This window comes from Lactuca saligna, chromosome 5 (assembly GCF_052625555.1).
Source record: "Lactuca saligna cultivar CGN05327 chromosome 5, ASM5262555v1, whole genome shotgun sequence".
Taxonomy (NCBI): Eukaryota; Viridiplantae; Streptophyta; class Magnoliopsida; order Asterales; family Asteraceae; genus Lactuca; species Lactuca saligna.
The window spans coordinates 296100028-296120094 of NC_136421.1; the positions used below are offsets into that span (position 1 = coordinate 296100028).

Sequence of the window (20067 nt, forward strand, 5' to 3'; positions counted from 1 at the left end):
TAATAAGGGTTAGACTAGCATCACATGAATACGCAGCCACAACATCGTCTGGACTCGTAAATCATAATAAGGGTTAGACTATCATCGCATGAATACACAGCCACAACATTGCCTGGACTCGTAATTCATTACATATCTATCATCACCTAATTATCATCACCATTATATCCTCACCTATCTCTTCTCACATTATTTCATCACACACAAACTATTTCATCTACCCATGTTCTACCCAACATATTTGTAAATATAAATTACATATATAGTTTAAATCATATACAAACCTGTATAAAACATTCATCCAACATCCATCTCAAATAAACAAACAATATATAAACACATAACACGTATTTCATAGCAAATACTTAATATCTATGTGTTAGAAGAAAGTAACTACACACTCACACGTATAAACAACAATATATATACACATAGCACATATTTTATAAAATACTTCATAATTATGTGTAAGATGAAAGTAACTATACACTCACTTGATCAGAAGATGATCGGACAGCACTACAGCTCTAAGAGTAGTACTTCTTCGGTGAAACTAGAAGATCTTCACACACCGGGCTTCTCGCAAGCAGAGCTTTGGCTCGGAAACTCTTTTCTTCTCGGGATCTTTGGGCTTCGGGACTTGCTTCGTGTCTCAGGATGATACTGGGGCTTCGGGGGATTAAAATAGGGCTTAGAGAGGGTATCAGGAGTGGGCGAGAAGAGATTGAGCAACCAAACTCGGCTGCCCCTTGAATTCTATTTAGAGAGGGTATCAGGGCTTAGAGACTTTGTCGGCTAATTTTGACTTTATTTTTTATTATATTATTTATATATTATATTTAGTAGGCCGGGACAGGAAAACTCCGTTATAAACTCGTAATTTCTTCATCTGTCGTCCGTTTTTGTCTGTCTTTTCACCATTGGACTACAATCGACGAGATCTTCAATTCTCGTTTAGATTGTTTCGACTAAATATCGCTCGATCTCATATTCGAACTTCAGGCTGTACACTGTTAATACTAAAATTTCGAAAAATCACAACTTCCTCATACGAAGTTAGATTTAGACGTTCTTTTTATGCACGCTCTCGGTTTAACGTATTATACGACTTTAATTTAGATCGCTAAGGCCAAATATCCCTCTAACGTAAATTCACTATTTACATCGCGTCGTGTCGTGCCGGTTCTGTCTCGAAACTTCGACATGTCATAACTTCTTCGTTATAACTCGGATTTCGACATTCTTTATATGTACAGAATCCTTGTAACATATACTATAACTTAGTTAAGATTAATCCTTCTAAATAATCTTCTATAAAAAAAAGTCGTTTTTGACACTTATTGTCTTTTAATTGACTAGCCCGAATTTGCGTGCGTTACAATATATATATATATATATATATATATATATATATATATATATATATTATAAATGCATAATCTCAATCGCTTGAATGACTTCTATCTGCGACTTACACATGACTAAAATTAAATATAATATATGGTTTAATATTATTTATAATTGTTGTTGTTAATTAGTTTTTTAAAAATTATTTTCTTAATGTTTTAATTTCAATCATTATAATTATTTAAAATATCAAACATTGTTTTTTGATTTTAAAGGTAACAATTTAATCATTTATATACAATTATTTTTAATTATTTTTATTGTAATTTATTTTAAGCTGCTTATTTAAAAACTTTTAACGATTATAAAAATATATTTAGGAAATGTTTTAGTTAAATTGATATTACAATTTAGTTTTTACATTTATCACTACATTTTATCACTTTCAAGTATTTACAAAATATTCTTTGGTTTTTTAAGTGGAACTGAAATTTATATTTAAGTTGACATTGTAATGTTAAATTTAATTTAAAATTTTAAGTATTTTGTCCAAACTATTTAAAAGTTGTAGCTTTAAGCTGATAATGGTTTGCATATAACAATATATTAGATCTAATAAATTAAGTAGAATATGTTAAAAGTTAAAGATATAACTTTATAAGTAGAAGTAAAAATATTATTTTAAAATTGAAATTTTGTATATTTATGATTACACCTTAGGTTTGATATTTATTTAACCTTATTAACCAATTTATAATTATTATTAGAAAGACACTACAATTAACCATTTTTAACTATTTACAAAATATTTTTTGAGTTATTTAAGTTAAACTAAAATTTATATTTAAGTTGACCCTGTAATGTTATATTCAAATTAATAATTTAAATATTTTATATAAATTCTTCCAAAATTGTATCTTTAAAAGGATAATGGTTTACATCCAACAATATATTAAAAATAATAAATTAAGTATAATATGTTAAATTAACAAAACATAACTTTATAAGTAGAAGTAAAGATGTTATTTTAATATTAAAATTTAGTTTATATATGATTACGTTTTAGGTTTTATATTTATTTAACCTTATTAACCAACTTATAATTATTATTAGAAAGAAATTAAAAAGTCATGGAAATTTCAAATGAATGTGGTGAAAGGAAAAATGTTTCTATTATATTATAGTATGATGATTTCTTATTGTGTAATCAACATGTATGTTTCACACGGCTAAGTTAACTATGTTTCATTTGTGCCATCAACCTATTGTTGAAGGCACATTTCAACAAACACATGATATCATTAGGCTATAATTTATTTGGTTAATTTGAAATTTGTTTTCTTAAGAATAGATAGTGTCAGCTTAGCCCATGTGCAACATGGGCATTGGAACATGGCCCAAAATGTTAAGGGGCCTGTTTTTTGGGTAGTATAAGCAATCGGCTGCCCATAACCCATTAATCTGAATTAATCAATAGAACGAAGGCAGTCAAGAACAAAAACGACAATTTGCAGCACTTCACGATCATCGATTGTTTGTTGATTAAAAAAAAGCAATCGAAAAAAAAAATAGCAATCGGCAAAGACAGCAACTTAGCTGCTCAGGCCCATTCACTCATTTAGCAAGGGTAGACGATCTTTTATGAGAAATTGAGGATTATCAAGGGTCAATTACCTAATTTTATCTCCTGCTAATCAACCAATTAGGTAAGATTTATGAGAAATTGAGAATTATCAAGTTTATAGTTGTCAACTGCATACTTGAATGATTCATACTTTCATAGATTATGAATTTAATAGAATAGTGAATAAATTTAATATTTTATTATCGGTTTATCTACTATAGAAATAAGTTTAATAGTCAACAGAATAGTGAATGAATGAATTAGTTTCTAAGATTCATATAAAGCAGTTTAGTAGTTTAAATTATGAGTTTATGTTTATTGTAATTTCTTGAATGTTGAAAGTTGAAACTTATGAATTTGTAGTGATGAAGTCTAAACAACCATGCGGTTACCAAAAACGTAAAAAGAGAAAGCTAGATGAAGAAATGAGAAAGGTTGATGTCGGTGCTCTAGATAAGTTTATCCATAGACAACCTGTTGAGGAGCATGTTGAAGAGTACATTAAAGAGCAAGAGCGTGTAGAAGTAAAAGAGACAGAATAGCATGAGCTTGTTAAAGACCTTGTTGATATATATGATCCAAGAAGGTGGGAAAAACTTAATTCGGATGAGATTAAAATTTTGGTTGAGAAAGGTCCTAAAAGAGATAATAGTATTATGTATGGTCCCTACAATAAATTTGGTAGACGATTTTCTTCAACTTTCTATACAAGTAATTTATCAAATTTGGAAAAGTGTGATAGAGAATGGCTAGTATATTCGAAAGAGCTAGACAGGGTATTTTGTTTCTGTTGTAAAGTGTTTAGAAAATGGATTTTGAAAGGTAAATTGGATGGTGAAGGTTATGCAGATTGGCACCATGTTACCACTAGGGTTAAAGAACACGAAATTTCATTGGATCATCTTACAAATAGGAATAAATGGTTTGACATGCGTAAAAGATTGAAATTGAACGAAACAATTGATAAAGTTCAACATAAGCAATTCAAGAAAGAAAGAGATTACTGGAAACAAGTGCTTTTAAGAATTATTGCAGTAGTGAAGTTTCATGCTAAACATAATTTAACATTTCGTGGATCCAATGAAAAGTTGTATAAAAAAGGTAGCTATAGATTGTATTTTTTTTTCCAGTTCCACCAAAAATCTTTTCGTTAAGTATGATGACTGATTCCACTTCTTATTTGTTAATTGTATTTAACAGGTAATGGAAATTTTTTGGGTGTCATTGAAATATTGGAAGAGTTTGACCCGGTTATCAAAAAACATGTGCGACGCATCACAAGTGAAGGGCTTCATGTGCATTATCTTGGTCACCTAATCCAAAATGAACTAATATCTTTACTAGTTGAAGAAATTAAAAAAGAACTTATCAAGAAGATAAAGGAAGCAAAGTACTACTCGATCATACTTGATTGTACTCCTGATTCAAGTCACCAATAACAAATGACTATAATAGTGAGGTATTTAAAGTTATCATATAATTATGTCACTATCGAGGAGTCCTTTTTAGGTTTTTTAAATGTTGATGATACCTCCAAAAAAATGATTATTTGATATTACACTTGAGTAGTTAAAGTCTCTAGGAGAGCTTCAAGGATCGTTGGTTAGCTATTAGGATATTTTATTAGTCATTAAAATACTTTAATTTTGCTACGTTTATTGCTATAAGGTTTATCGTTATTTTAATAAATAAAAAAAGACAAAACTTCAAAAATGGTCTCTGTGGTTTTCAAAAATATCAAGTTTAGTCCCTAAGTTCAAAAACCTCACAGATGGTCCCTGTGGTTTCAAAACTTTTAACAAATGGTCCTTTTCGCTAACTCCGTTAGCGTTTGGCCGTTAAGTGAAAGGTATTTCCATCATTTCACAAAAAGGGACCATTTATGAAGGTTTTTGTTAATTAAAAAATATAATAATTTAATAAAGGGTCCCACCCCTCTCTCTCTCTTTCTCTCTCTCTCTCTCTCTCTCTCTCTCTCTCTCTCTCTCTCTCTCTCTTCTTCTTCTTCTTCTTCTTCTTCTTCTTCTTCTTCTTCTTCTTCTATACTGATGGACCCAAAAAAACCCAACACCCTCCTGTGCCTTCACCCTTTTACTTGTTGACCAGCCAAAGGCCAAGCCTTTACTTCTTCATCTCGGTGGTACCAACTCGAGCATAAACAGCACCACCACCATTCTCCCTCCCGACACTACTAGAAAAACAACCTTTTACGACGCTCATTGCGCATCGTAAAACGCTCAGACGACGAGAAAATGCGCGTCAAGGAAGGCCCTGTCATAACAAGAGACGACGCGCATTTATGACACGCAATGCGTATCATTAAAGTCACTGTCAAGAAAGGCCATGTCATAAATGAAGATGACACACATTTTTGCGTATCGTAATTTTTATTTTTATTTTTTAAAAAATATTATTTATATATTTACTAATTTTCAATTTAAGTTTGCATTTCATGTCTCATAATAGAAAATAAAATACCATACACAAAAAATACAATCCATTGCACAAAAGTTAATGTCATACAAAATACAAAATAAGATACAAAATATGAATTCATCTTACCTAAAAACATTATCAATTGCTTGGTAAAATTGCTCTTTAACACTATCTACTGCACCAAAGATAGTAAGAACCTGCACCAAATGAAAACAGTAAAAAAGTGCTTCAATGTTTTTATTTTCTAGGCCAATAAATAATCAAAAGGTGTAAAATTAAAATATACCTTGGTTTCTGCAGCTACATAATCAAAAGGTGTAAAATTAAAATATACATTGAATATGGACATAATTAGAAATTACATACTTGACCTTCTTTTCCTTTTCCTCCATAAAAGAATACTGGAAATCCCAAGCAGCTTCTAGAAACTCAACAAATGCATTCCAAGTATCTGCTTCTACTCTATACAAAATAATTGCTTTTGAGAGTTCATCCTCCTATGCCATGAATAATGATCATGAAATTTAGATTAGGGTTTATAACATGGAATTGTAAAATGTCATGAAATTATCCTAAGTTTTTTAAACCTTAAATTGTATTGGGACCATGTATTGAAATTTGTTTACTATAGTTCCTATTAAATGGAAGTATGTAGGTATTTATTGAATCAACAGTAAGTATAAGACTAGAATAACTTACATCAAACAAAGGGAAGCCCCTGTATTTGTCAAGAAAGGCCTGTCACTTTCTTAGAGAGAATACTGACTCAAACATTTAGAAAACAGATGATGAATTCCAATGTAACTTGCTAGCATCAACCCACTCACCTAAAATAAATAAATAAAATTCTTATATCCATAAACCCATCATTTTACTTTTCATAAATAAATAAATCCCACATTAATTTATACGAATCTTACCCTGTGGGCAGTTTGAACATATTGAGACTTTCTTGAAAGATCAACATGTCCCATAAGGCAAAAAAAATCGATATTAGAATTTAAAAAGAATATTTGGTTGTAAATTGTAATACCTTAGCAGGAAACATCACATACCTGAATGCTAGCAGGAGCCCATTCAATGAAATTAACAAGCTTTCTTTCACGTATTCGCTGCAAACTATCATGAACCTAATAATAAAAGCATCTTACAATATCATCCATGGAAGTTTTCAGATTGCAAAATGTATGTTGACTTGACTGACCTGAGTTGGGTCAACTTCTCCCTGAATGATGTTCAGTATCAAGATATATTTTGCCTGACTGGCTTCTTTTGTCCCAGCATGTGATGAAACCATGATATTCTTTGTCTGCAAAACATAAATTTTTTTGCACCCATGAGTATGAAAATCAAAGCTTCACTAAACATCTTCTAACATTTTCTTGCCTGAAGAAGTCTTCTCATCACATCCAATATGGTGGTTTTTCGAATCATATTAACCTACCAATAACAAGAATTTAAAGTTCACATGGATAATAACAATAATAATAGTTATAACAAATATTTGAAAATCTTATTCTTAAAGTTCCAATTGCAAGGATGATTCCAAATTATGAAAATATTGACTTTGAATCATGATTGTACAAATTTTCCATGAACATACATCATAATTGTAAGTTGTAAACGTGGAGATTAACCTTGATCAACAAGGTTTAGGCTCTGTGACAAAAACAAAAGAACTAGGCAGTAAACAGAAGAGAGTAAAAAAGTTAGGAATGAATTTAATTTGCATAGATATTACCATTTAAAAGTACTTGATTAACAATCTGATAAGGCAATGAGAAAAATTCTGAAAAGCTGAATCATGAATGAATTAAAATGTAAAAAACAACTAAGGTCAATTAAGATGGTATGCATTACCTTCATCAACCACAGGTTTCGTATTTATTTTTATGAGAGAGAATGAGCAATCAAGTAATGTTGAGTGTTCATAAATTCACAAGATCCATCCAAAAAACCGATAGAACAAGTTAATGCAGACATAAATGTATCGATAACTCTGTCACGTGCTATAGTCAGGGGCGGTTGCACGTGGGGGTAACTAGAGCAACCGTCTCTAGAATTAGGGGTATTTTAGTAATTTTTCCCTTAAAAAATTTTTGAAAATAAAATTTTGAGGCACAATGGTTCAGCAAGATCAAAATCTGAGAAAGTATTGGTGAAAATTCAAAAAGGATTTATGAAGTTAACTGATAGGCAACAATTTGTTATACTTAAATTATGTGTTGAACTTTGCCTGGAGGAAAACACCATAAAACCATTGTCTAATGGAAAAAAAACAGACATATCTTTAAGCATACATATGGTATATAGTATATAATGCATTAATGCTTCCAATTCAAGTTAATCTCGATTAGTAGACACACAAATAAATACATACAAACATACAACAAATGTTTTATATCATAAAATTTAACTTGAAGGTTTCTGCCTACTGTTCATCTAGTGAACCAGCCTTCAATTTATACATGATTATCTGTAAATTTAAGGGAAATGGGTAATTTGCGAATATTTACCATCTTGTATGAGAAAGAAAGCGACAATCAACGATTAAGTAGGCGCTGCATACCAACTGATTCAATTGAAAGCCCCTGAAATAATAAAATGCAAGTCAAAGAAGACACAATTACAAAAATACCCCAAACAAAGAAACTAAAATCGTCTCAATCATTAAAAAGAGGGAGAATGGGATGAAATAGAAAAAACGAAGGAAAGCAAAAACCCTAATATCAGGGTGATAAAATATGAAGTATTTAGACACATCCAAATATATGTTGTTATATCAAAGGTTGAAAAAAGATAAAATCATACCATCTGCATTCAGTGGATTCAATAGAATCCACAAGTATAGCTGATATACGTCTCCATTTATGACAAGCATCACAACACACCCACGCACTCAACTTCAGTTTCTTTTCTTTCTGAACGGTGCCCTTTTGTGGTAATCCTATCAATGAACTCAACTTCAGCACAAAGTTCCATCACCAAATGATCTACAACAAAATCTTCATAACCTCCTTGAATTGAAACCACCAGTATGAGCGTTATATTGATTGGAAGAATATTCATAATCCTACTACACATATATAAATACTCAATAATATGAGCTACTAGATGTCTGTGTTATCCACTTCCTTTTTCACTAAAGTGGTGTGTAGGCATTTAAACAAACAGTTGGTATGCAACTGCAAATCTACCAAATTAGAGAAAAAACTTACACTAATCAAACCATACGATGTTGATAGAAAAGTTAAAGCAAGATACAAATTAGGGCTCACGTTATCAATAATAAAAAAGAAGTCACCTTTAAAGGAACGTTGGTGGCATACAATGTTGACAGAAAAGATGAATGAAGGGGTATATTTGGGAAGAACTATAAGATCTCTTATGGTAGGGAGGCGATGAACAGAGGAAACGAGCCCTAAAAAATCTAGAGCACCATGTGGTAATAATGGAGCACAGTAGCCGACAACACTTATATGTTTCTCTGTGTGTCAAATCAATGTAGGGTTTGGGGTTTGAGAGTGAAAAACCAGTCAATCGCTTGAAGATTGAAGAGTGAAGTCGAATTGAGGAGAAGTTGTACCAGGTTTTAGGGGAATATTCGAACCAATTGGTCTTCTTCACAACCATTACAGGTTGCATTTTTCCGATGAAGTTGTTTTTGAAGATGAACGTGAGATGATGGAGCGTTAATAGAGAGAAATGTTAGGGTTTCGGGAGAAAACAAACTCATCTATAGAGGAGAGAGATGAGAGAAAACTTGGTAGAGGGAGCGAGATGAGAAGGTGGATGCATCAACTAGGGAGAAAACAAACTCAGAGAGTGAAGAGTAAACTTGGATTTAGGAGAAGCATCATTTTTAGGGAGAAATCGAACGAGTTGGTCTTCATTGTTGATCTTCTTTGCAGCCATTAATGGCTCCTGAATATAGAGAAAGGGTAGGGCTTAAGGTGATTTGAAGAGTTGTAGTCGCATGTGTGTAGAGGTGAGCCTCAGCTCGCTGACGAGGTGAGGTGAGACCGAGTTGCCGATGAGGCTAATCAGGTCGTTGACTGGAAAGCACCGTGAGGAATGGAAAATCGTTTTGAATTTTAGGGTTTGTAAATGTGGGGAGTCGTTGTAGATGGAGTAGGGTAGAGGTGAAGAGGAGTGAGCGGGGTACTTCAAAATTTTGGGGGATTTTCCCCCTTTAGCTATTAATGAAGGATCAGACTCTCGTTCTTACAACACAGAACGAAGCCAACATAAAACCATGTTTCTGGTGGTGACGGCTGCTAGGTTTTACAGAGAGAAGGAGGGGAGAAAATGAAGGTCATCGGTAAGTGGAGAGGAATGAATGAGCGGGTCCTCCAAAATTTTGGGGATTTTTGTCGATCGATCATTTCCCGCCTAAAAGGCGTGTTTCATTAAAAATTTATAAAGAGACATACTTACATGACGAACATTTTATAAAAGGCGCCCTCCGCATTTCCTTTTTTTCTTTTCTAACACTAATTTTAGGGCACGCACAAATGCGTGTCTTCTATCCTTCAAATTTTGAAAAACTAACACTATTTTTTAGGGCACCCACAAATGCGCGCCCTCTATCGGCGGGTGTCATTGTTTGCGCGTCATTAAAGGCCAGTTTTCTAATAGTGCGAGGACAACCCAAACCTCCAACACCACTGAGAAACCTTCATCATCACCTGCCATCTTCCTTGCCCCATTCTCTATGAGTTCACGCCGATAAAACACAATGGAGAGGCAGCGGAGCTGCCATAAAACGCCACCCATCACCGCCACTCGCTGCTCCGCCATCCGTTGACATCATATTTGTTGCAGGTGTGAGTTTTCCGACCACCACCTTATACCCCTTCCTCTCGTTTCTTCTTACAACCTCGTGTCTATTTTCCTATCCAGGTTTCGTACATTTTTTAGGTTTGAAAAGGATTGTTCATAATAGGGGCAAATCAAAGATGGGGATGGGGATTACCGAAGTAGAGAGGGGAGTAAGGGTGGAGAGGGCTATTTACCTTGTCTTGGACCTGCAAGACGAGAAAGATACGAGAGGAACACAGAGAAAATGGATTCAATCGACCCAGCACACGCTTTTGAAGCCACGACATCTGCATTTTATGTATTTGGTTTGGCCGGTAACGTCAGAATGGAATTGGCAAAAGGTTCGACATCACTGAGAGTGCATCTCCATAGCCTCGATCAAGACACTGTTCTTGAATAATTGTGATGTGTGGGTTTTTTTATACAGCAGAGAGCAAGGGTAGGACCCTTTTAAATTTCATTTTTTTTTCTTTTTTTCAAAAAAAAAAATAGAAAACCTCATAAATGGTCTCTGGGTATTGAAATGATGAAAATGTCTCTCACTTAACGGTAGAAAACTGACGGTGTTAAACCAATGACTAAACATTAAAAGTTTTGAAACCACAGGGACCATCTGTGAGGTTTTTTGAACATAGGAACTAAACTTGATATTTTCGAAAACCACATGGACCATTTTTGAAGTTTTGTCTAAAAAAATTAGTTTATATAATTTAATTTTTTAAAATGTTACACGTTAAAGCCTAAAGGCATTTTTTCTCCATTTGGTCGTGGCATTTGATTCCTCAAAACATAAATCCATTACGCTACTGCATTCCTAGATCTTTTGACTCAAAAGGGACCTAAAATCATTAACGTTTGGTTGAGGGACACCTAGACACCTAATCGTTAACTCCTCATACTTATAGGCTTAAGGGCTAAGGCCCTTTGGTATAACAACTTTTAATGGTGTAGAATGAATGTTGTATGCATTAGTCGGTTTAAAGTATTAAGTACCATTGTAAAAAAATAAAAAATAAAAACAATGTAAGAGAAAACCTATCAGACTCCCAATTCTCAAATAACACACTTTACCCCTCAAGAGTCTAGATTAACAAGTTTCAAACTGATCAAACAGGAACATTGACACGTCAAACTTATCAAATAACATCAACCTTGACAAACAGTACTATATATAACAAGGTCGAATAACCAGAATCTGAACAGTAAAACTCAACCCGAACAACCTAAACCGGGAAACGCGAATGATTGTTGGAGTAACCCGATTAATGAACAACTATATATTTATTGCATACCCTAGTTGGAATTCCTACCTAATTAATCCATGTCTTTTTTGCACTTAACGAAGAAGGAAGAACCATTGCAATGGTTGCCATGATCACTAGAACTAGCTAGGCATGGTAATGACTTCCTTCAAGCGGTTGACATAGATCAGACACCAATTGGGGTTTCAAGTATATCATCTTCGGGGAAGTTGTTCAAGTACATAATCGAGTTCTCGTCATGAAGAGTTGAAGAAGACGAACAAAACCCACTTCTCATATTGCCAGCAAACCCTAAACGATCATTTGTAGTCACAGATTTAGACTCATTAGATGTGTTGGTGGTGGTGGTATGGAAGAAGGTTTGCATAAAACTCAACTCATCATCGTACGAGTTAGTGATCTCTAGAGATGGATCAGAGTCGTTGCAGTTTGGATGTGTTAACTCAGGGAGGATAATGATGGAACTTTCAGGGGTTGCACCGGAGGTTGTGGCGGTGGTAGTGGTAGAAGAAGAGGAGGAGGAAGAGGCAAGATTGGGATTAGTAGTTTTGCTTCTAATGTATTCTTGTAAAAGAGAAGATTGCGACTTTCTGTTTTTAGCATCATTTTTCTTGCTTTTTCTGCTAGAATTCTGCCTTCTTTTTGTTGCATTCCATTGATTCTTTATAGCATTTTCTGTTCTTCCGGGGATCATTTTAGCAATTTCCGCCCATCTATTACCGACCTTCTGATGAGCATCGATCAACATTCTTTCTTCTTCTTCATTCCACGTGTCTTTCTGAAAGCAAGTGACATATGATTAAAAGTTCTTGAATGGTGACAATTATATCATTTGGTACAAGAATTCAAAGAAATTCCAATATAAACATCTTCAAAATCTATGTTTGCATTTAAAAATTTGTTTATCATCATCCTTTATTTTGATTCCATGTGTCTTTCGATGATAAAGGAGCTAAAATTCACAGAAGGAATATGGAAACATGAAAATTTTGCAAGATAATTAAGATCGAACTCTTGAGTTAATTTATAAAATGAATGATTCAAGCCTATGGAATTGTTTAAGTTAGCAAAAAAAATTGACTGAAGATTTAACCAAGAAAGCAAATCCGGGATGAGAAACGATTTAGTCTAAATAAAATAAACAAAAATAATTGACAAAATCGACTTAAAATCTAAGTTACTACTTACTAGATCTCATGTTTATCTGAAAGTAGGAAATAGGGGATTTTTATATCTTTAATTAGGAAAAATGTAGATTTTTTGTAGTTAGAATTCACGAAATCATAGCAGATTATATAGATGAAATGAAGAACTGAATTAAAAAGATCAACAAGACCTTGATATCGGGTCTCAAATGGTTGCGCCAGCGCTCACGACACTGTTTCCCCGCTCTTCCAGTCATCTTCTCCGCAATCACAGCCCATTTCGTTATTCCATATTGGTTCACCAGCCTGATTAGCTTGCTTAATTTATTCATAAAAAATGGAGAAAATTCATCGTTAGTAATGTGTCTATGCATGGATTAAGTCGAAGAACAACTTGAAATGGAGAACACAAAAGATCAAAAGCGTTGAAATTTAACCTGTCTTCTTCATCTGTCCATTGTCCCTTGATCAAAACTTTGGATGTGTTGCCACCTTTTGATTGCTTTGTAGAATCTCTCGAGATCTTTACAGGTTTGACTACTTCGACTTGGTTAACTCCATGCTTTGTATCATAATTGGGGTAGTTTTTCAGTTCTTCCCAAGTTAGACACTCCCCGATGTCGTTAGTAAACACATCGTTTGTCACCATGGGTAAACATGGTGCGAAACATATTCCACTTTGAGCGTTGACGCCACCACTCAAACAAGATAAGCCAGAAACATTTTCTGCGGTGATCATTGCTTCGCTGATCTGAAGGCTTTTAGTTTGATCGATTTGAGTTGGAGTTTGACCCCATAGGAATCTATCTATGGCTGTCAATGGCGGAGGCGCAGGCTTATACCAAGAAATATTGTTTTGATAATTTGCATAATTAGCAAAGCCACCGCCATAACCACCGTCACCACCACCTTCCATGGCTGAAGAAAGCTTGAATAGATCAATGGGGGTAGTCGTCTGGTGTTTTTATGCCTTCGACATATAGCTACATGTACTTAGCAATGGGTTCGTATCTACATGTCAGGACAGCCGTAAGATTGAAAGGTTGATCCAATGGTTGAAAGTCACCCGTGACTATGACCTTTCGGCTTCCTTTCTTACAGAAAAGTCTAGGTGGCGATATATGATTGGCTCCGTTACATTTAAATATATTTTTATGGTGAGTAAATTGTATTTATTAAGGGGAGAGTATTTGGGACAATGGAGGTCATCAAGCCATGATTTTTATCTCTAAAATCGGAAAAAAGAATAAATTTTTAATTCTAGTTTATTTACACCAGGTAAAGAGTGGTTAATTAGAACTTTGTGTAGGGTATGTTAGCTCTAAAAGGCATATATTTAACAGATTTACATGTATAATTGTATATTAATCGAGTTTTAAAAAATTAGAATGGTTTCATCATGGCTCATTATAGTTCCAAAACTTGTACCTGACATCAGGAATCGCGTAATGAACCACAATAAAAGTTAGTAAATTGAGATCAATGATATGTCATTTCATTAAAAATTTTGAAGGATTTAATTTTTGAAGGATTTAATGTATTATAAAGATTATAATATAAAGTTGTATAGTAAATAAAATAATAATGTGATAATGAATATAATATACCACTGTAAAAATTGTTCAGCTTTAATAAGCTTAGTTGTAGAACTAATAATCATTAAACTTTATAAAACTTTTTCATCTCACAATCCATTGAAATCTTGGAAGATTAATGGATAATCAAATCAACGTACTATTTTTAAAAATTAAATTAGAAATAAGGGTCAACTTTTTCATATAACCATCCAAGCATATATTGATTCTACATTCATTTTATTCATTTCTCTAACTTTTATTTAACAGAAAAACTAGTATAAACAATATTATCCAATAGTTTATCATTTCAAAATTTATTTTTAAGTAAATAATTTAGCTTTATCTATCTCAAATATTATAAGAAGGCTTCTCATATAATGTTTCATCTTTTTTTAAATATAATATTTTTCGAAAATTATATTTAAGGAAATAAATAAAAACATAAAATATTATAAAAATATAATAGTTTTTTTTTTAATCTTTGATTTTTGTGTCATTTTGAAGGTATTAAAAATAATCTTTTTATTTAAAAAATTTCTATAGAACAAATTTATTTTTATTTTTTATATATTAAATATATCAACGAATCACAAAATAATAATATCTTAACCAATGTGTAACTTGACTTGTTATTAAATATAAGAATCAATGGAGACGGTTTGCTGATTTTAATGGCTTTGTGCGAAAATTAAAATGAGTCTCTAAATACAAATTATATATATATATATATATATATATATATATATATATATATATATATATATATATATATATATATATATATATATATAAAAGCAAAGTAAGTTTAATGAATGAATTGCTAGAAAACTAAAAAGTAAACTAAATTCATAAAAGAAGAACAAATGTAAATTTATAAAACTTGAGGGGTTAAAAACATACATGGTAAAACTTAAAAGTGAATTAAATTTTATAGAAAAACAATAAATCCATGTTTATAAATTTTTGAGAGGATAAATATAAAACTTGTGAATACTAATTTGGTTAAAATTTATGGGTAGACTATAAAAAATAAAGCAAACAATCAGGGGTCAAATATATGTAACTTAAAAAATGAAGCAAACAACAACAGGGTCAAATATACATAAAACCATGTGAAATGACACTTTAACATAACAAAGTTTTGGCTTTTTCCCGAATTGGTCATTGAAGTTAATCTTTTGCGTTATTAGTCCTTAATTTACAAATTACTTATCAATCATACCATTTTGATCAATTTGAAATGATTACCTGACACTATGACTATAGTTTGTAGTGTGACGTGAAAGATAAGCTTAAATGACATTCTAGAGATGTAGCTACATCACAACCCGGTGTGATGTGTAAGATAAGCTTAATTGACACTATAGTGATGTAGCCACGTCACAACTCGATGTCCTTTTACCTAATAAATGATACCTTCATAAGGGAAAGTTTGATTACATTGTTACCTACATCCAACCTTTTGAACTAAGCTTATTCAGTTACGATATCTCTTTAAATGATGGCATCCACCTACTCCTCTAGTCGACAAGTGACGATACAAGTTGTGACAGTTAGTGACGACGACAAATTATCCCATTGTGGCTTTGAGAAACCCTTAGTGCAAAATCACTTCGTGGCGCATTGGAAACCCAGTAAAAAGGTTCTTAACTGTCAAAATAACATGGTGAGCTTTCGATCTAGCTATATTTACTTTTATGTTAATAATCTGTAAGTTTTATTTAATAAATTAGGGTTTTAAAATCCCAAACATCTTATAAGAAACGTAGAGGTTCTTGAGAATCTTGGCATTGTTAGCCCTCATTATGTAACAGGACAAATTTTCAAACAAATTTTTTTTTGATGTTTCACAAAAATTTTGTCAAATATCCTAGAATCCACATAAACTCAAATCATCAAGTTGGTGTGTACAATCATATTTTTATGATTGGCTCCGTTACATTTAAATATATTTTTATGGTGAGTAAATTGTATTTATTAAGGGGAGAGTATTTGGGACAATGGAGGTCATCAAGCCATGATTTTTATCTCTAAAATCGGAAAAAGAATAAATATTTAATTCTAGTTATTTACACCAGGTAAAGAGTGGTTAATTAGAACTTTGTGTAGGGTAAATTAGCTCTAAAAGGCATATATTTAACAAATTTTACATGTATAATTGTATATTAATCAAGTTTTAAAAAATTAGAATGGTTTCATCATGACTCATTATAGTTCTAAAACTTGTACTTGACATCACGGAATCACCTAATGAACCACAATGAAAGTTAGTAAATTGAGGTTCAATGATATGTCATTTCATTAAAATTTTTGAAAGGTTTAACATATTATAATGATTAAAATATAAAGTTGTATAATATGATTCAGTGTTAATAAGCTTAGTTATTAGTCTTTATAAAACTTTTTGTTCTCACAATCCATTGAAATCTTGGAAGATGAATGGATAATCAAATCAACGTACTATTTTTAAAAATTAAATTAGAAATAAGGGTCAACTTTTTCGTATAACCATCCAAGCATATATTGATTCTTCATTCATTTTATTCATTTCTCTAACTTTTATTTAACAGAAAAAACTAGTATAAATAATATTATCCAATAGTTTATCATTTCAAAATTTATTTTTAAGTAAATAATTTAGCTTTATCTATCTCAAATATTATAAGAAGGCTTCTAATATAATGTTTCATCTCTGTTTTAAATATAATATTTTTCGAAAATTATATTTAAATAAATAAATAAAAACGTAAAATATTCTAAAAATATAATATTTTTTTTTAATTTTTGATTTTTGTATCATTTTGAAGGTATTAAAAATAATATTTTTAATTACAAAATTTCTATAGAACAAATTTATTTTTAATTTTTATATATTAGATATATTAACTAATCACAAAATAATAATATCTTAATCAATGTGTAACTTGACTTGTTATTGAATATAAGAATCAACGGAGATGGTTCGCTAATTTTAATGGCTTTTGTGCGAAAATTAAAATTAGTCTCTAAATACAAATTATATATATATATATATATATATATATATATATATATATATATATATATATATATATATATATATATATATATAAAAGAAAAGTAAGTTTAATGAATGAATGGTCACGAGGAAAACTAAAAAGTAAAGTAAATTCATAAAAGAAGAACAAATGTAAATTTATAAAACTTGAGGGTTAAAAACATATATGGTAAAACTTAAAGGTGAATTAAATTTTATAGAAAAACAACAAATCCATGTTTATAAATTTTTGAGGGGATAAATATAAAACTTGTGAATACTAATTTTTAAATTTTATGGGTAGATTATAAAAAATGAAGCAAACAACAGGGGTCAAATATGTAACTTAAAAAAAGAATAGAGTAAATTACATGAATGGTCCCTATGGTTTGGGGTAATTTACGCGTTTGGTTCCTAACTAATTTTTTTAACTCGGAAAGTCACTACTGTTTGTTTTTGTTACGCGTTTGGTCCTTACTATTTGTTTTTGTTACTCGCTTGGTCCCTATCTTACCTAAAAAGACTATTATTTAAATAGGGAAAAATAATGAAGTAGGTAAGGTAAAGTGAGAGGAATGGAGTTGGGGGTGTGTTTATTTAAATAAATTAAAAAATCAATGGCAAAATAGTCTTTTTAAGTAAGATAGGGACCAAACGTGTAATAAAAACAAACTGTAGGGACCTTCCGAGTTAAAAAAAATAAGTTAGGGACCAAATGTGCAAATTACCCTAAACCATAGGGACCATTCGTGTAATTTACTCAAAAGAATATGCATAAAAACATGGGAAATGACACTTTAACATAACAAAGTTTTGGTTTTTTCCCGAGTTGGTCACTGAAGTTAATCTTTTGCGTTATTAGTCCTTAATTTACAAATTACCTATCAATCATACCATTTTAATCAATTTGAAATGATTACCTGACACTATAACTATAGTTTGTAGTGTGACGTGAAAGATAAGCTTAAATGACATTCTAGTGATGCAGCTACATCACAACCTGGAGTTCGTATGAACGAGGTACGTGTGGATATAAAAAACGTCAAAAACGGAGCTCATGTGAACGAGTTATAATTTTTAATAGCACATTTACGTATTAAAATAAAGTGTAAATCATATATACGTATACATATATATATACATATGTATATATCATTAGAAATGTATCGACGATGCGGTCGTTGTAAGTACTTTCAACATTAGTTTAGTCCAAATATCATTAAATCTATTTAAAATAGTATTATAAATTGGTGTTTAGTCATTTAAGTAAATATAGAGGGTGGCTTTTGAAAATTCAATTACTATAAATAAGAGCCTCTAGACTCTCATATTTCTTGCATCATTCTCTTGATTCAAGAGTCTTTATCTTTTTATCCCCCGAGCATTTCGGTCCCTCGTGATTCGATTTCTCTTCTTGTAGTTTTTAGTATATAGTAAGGTGAGTACTGAAGCGCTGTAAGAATCTTTCTTAGAAAGATTCAGCGACGAAGTTCTGCCCCTGCACAGTCCGACTCCAAGCTAAGTAAGTTATGTTACCTTACTTTAAATATAGCTTATAATACCGTTATTATGAACCTATACATAAATTTTATCAATGATTCAAAGTCGTTATACTGATTGATCTACTTACGGGGATGATGTCTAGGTTGTGATTTAGTGAGGTGCTTAAAGTGAGACTTTTAAACAGTATACTTCGTATACCAAACGGACCCTACCTCCAACATGATCCTACCTGGTTGTTCCTTACTTGATAGATCATGAAGTTGACTTTGAGTTAATGATGAATCTAGACTAATATTTAGTCGCAATAAAGATTAGAGTAAAACTTAGTGATAATAATATTAGGTTTCGTTGAAGGAAAATAGAAGCGATGCCCGAGTTTGGAATCACCACTTTAACAAGTGAGTGCATAGTTACTTTCATCTTACACATACATATGAAATATTTAATATAAATTACGTGTTATGAGTGCATAGTTACTTTCATCTTACACATAGATATGAATTATTTTATATAAATTACATGTTGTGTGTACATATTATTTGTTTACTTGATATCTCTGCTAGATGTACGATCTTATACTTGTTTTAAATGCTTTAAATAGTATATGTATTTTATATCTACAAAATATGTTGGGTAAAACATTGGTAGATGAATGATAAGGGATGAAAGTTGATATAGAGGAACATTGGCAGTTATGGACATAGTGTCCTATAGTAAACATTGGAAGCAATGGACTTAGTACCCTATAGATGAGCATTGACAGTTGTGCCACAACCTGTAGATGTTTTGATCTACGATGTACTCTAAACACCCTGGCAGCTGCTCCCAAAGAGCAATATCGGTAGTTGCGCCTAATAGAGAACATCACGACTGTAACGCCCGTAGATCCGGGATAGTCAAGTTAGAGACGATAAACGTCGAAAATGACTTTTTGATATAAGATTATTTAGAATGAATAATCTTAACCAAGTTGGTGGTTGTTGAGGCCAACACAAATAATAACCCTAAATATTACACACTAAAATAGTGTATAGTGTTAAAGGGATCGAATCCACGGAGATTGGTTCAATTTGATAACTCTATGAAAAATCTCTTTGTAAAAATACTTGGAATATGACAATAAATTAAAAATGGGGGTTTTGATGTTTTGAAATACTTGAAACAAACTAGAATTAACTATGATTTAAATAGACAATTGCAACAAAAATAAGAATTTGATGTAAAATCAATAAGGGAGAGATGGTTGACTTAAAGTTTCCTCACTTTGACTTTTGATGAACATATCAATAGAATCTAATAGTGCAATACATTGATTTAAATCCTTAATTTGGTTATA

At 31.7% G+C, this 20067-nt stretch overlaps 1 protein-coding gene across 1 annotated transcript; it reads left to right on the plus strand.

Annotated features, from left to right (window-relative positions):
* Positions 1 to 3336: 3336 nt before the first annotated feature.
* Positions 3337 to 4410, plus strand: LOC145046905 (uncharacterized). Its single transcript, XM_078995169.1, has 4 exons — positions 3337 to 3467; positions 3558 to 3682; positions 3794 to 4072; positions 4172 to 4410. The coding sequence occupies exons 1-4, from the start codon at positions 3337 to 3339 to the stop codon at positions 4408 to 4410; spliced, it is 774 nt and encodes a 257-aa protein (XP_078851295.1).
* The last annotated feature ends 15657 nt before the right edge of the window (positions 4411 to 20067 follow it).

Excerpts from the sequence above, each read along its gene's own strand:
- LOC145046905 (XM_078995169.1), top strand. The coding sequence starts at position 3,337 with ATGAAGTCTAAACAACCATGCGGTTACCAAAAACGTAAAAAGAGAAAG. Across the intron at positions 3,683-3,793 it reads TTCTTCAACTTTCTATACAA|GTAAATTGGATGGTGAAGGT; the intron begins GTAATTTATCAA and ends GGATTTTGAAAG. Across the intron at positions 4,073-4,171 it reads TGAAAAGTTGTATAAAAAAG|GTAATGGAAATTTTTTGGGT; the intron begins GTAGCTATAGAT and ends TGTATTTAACAG.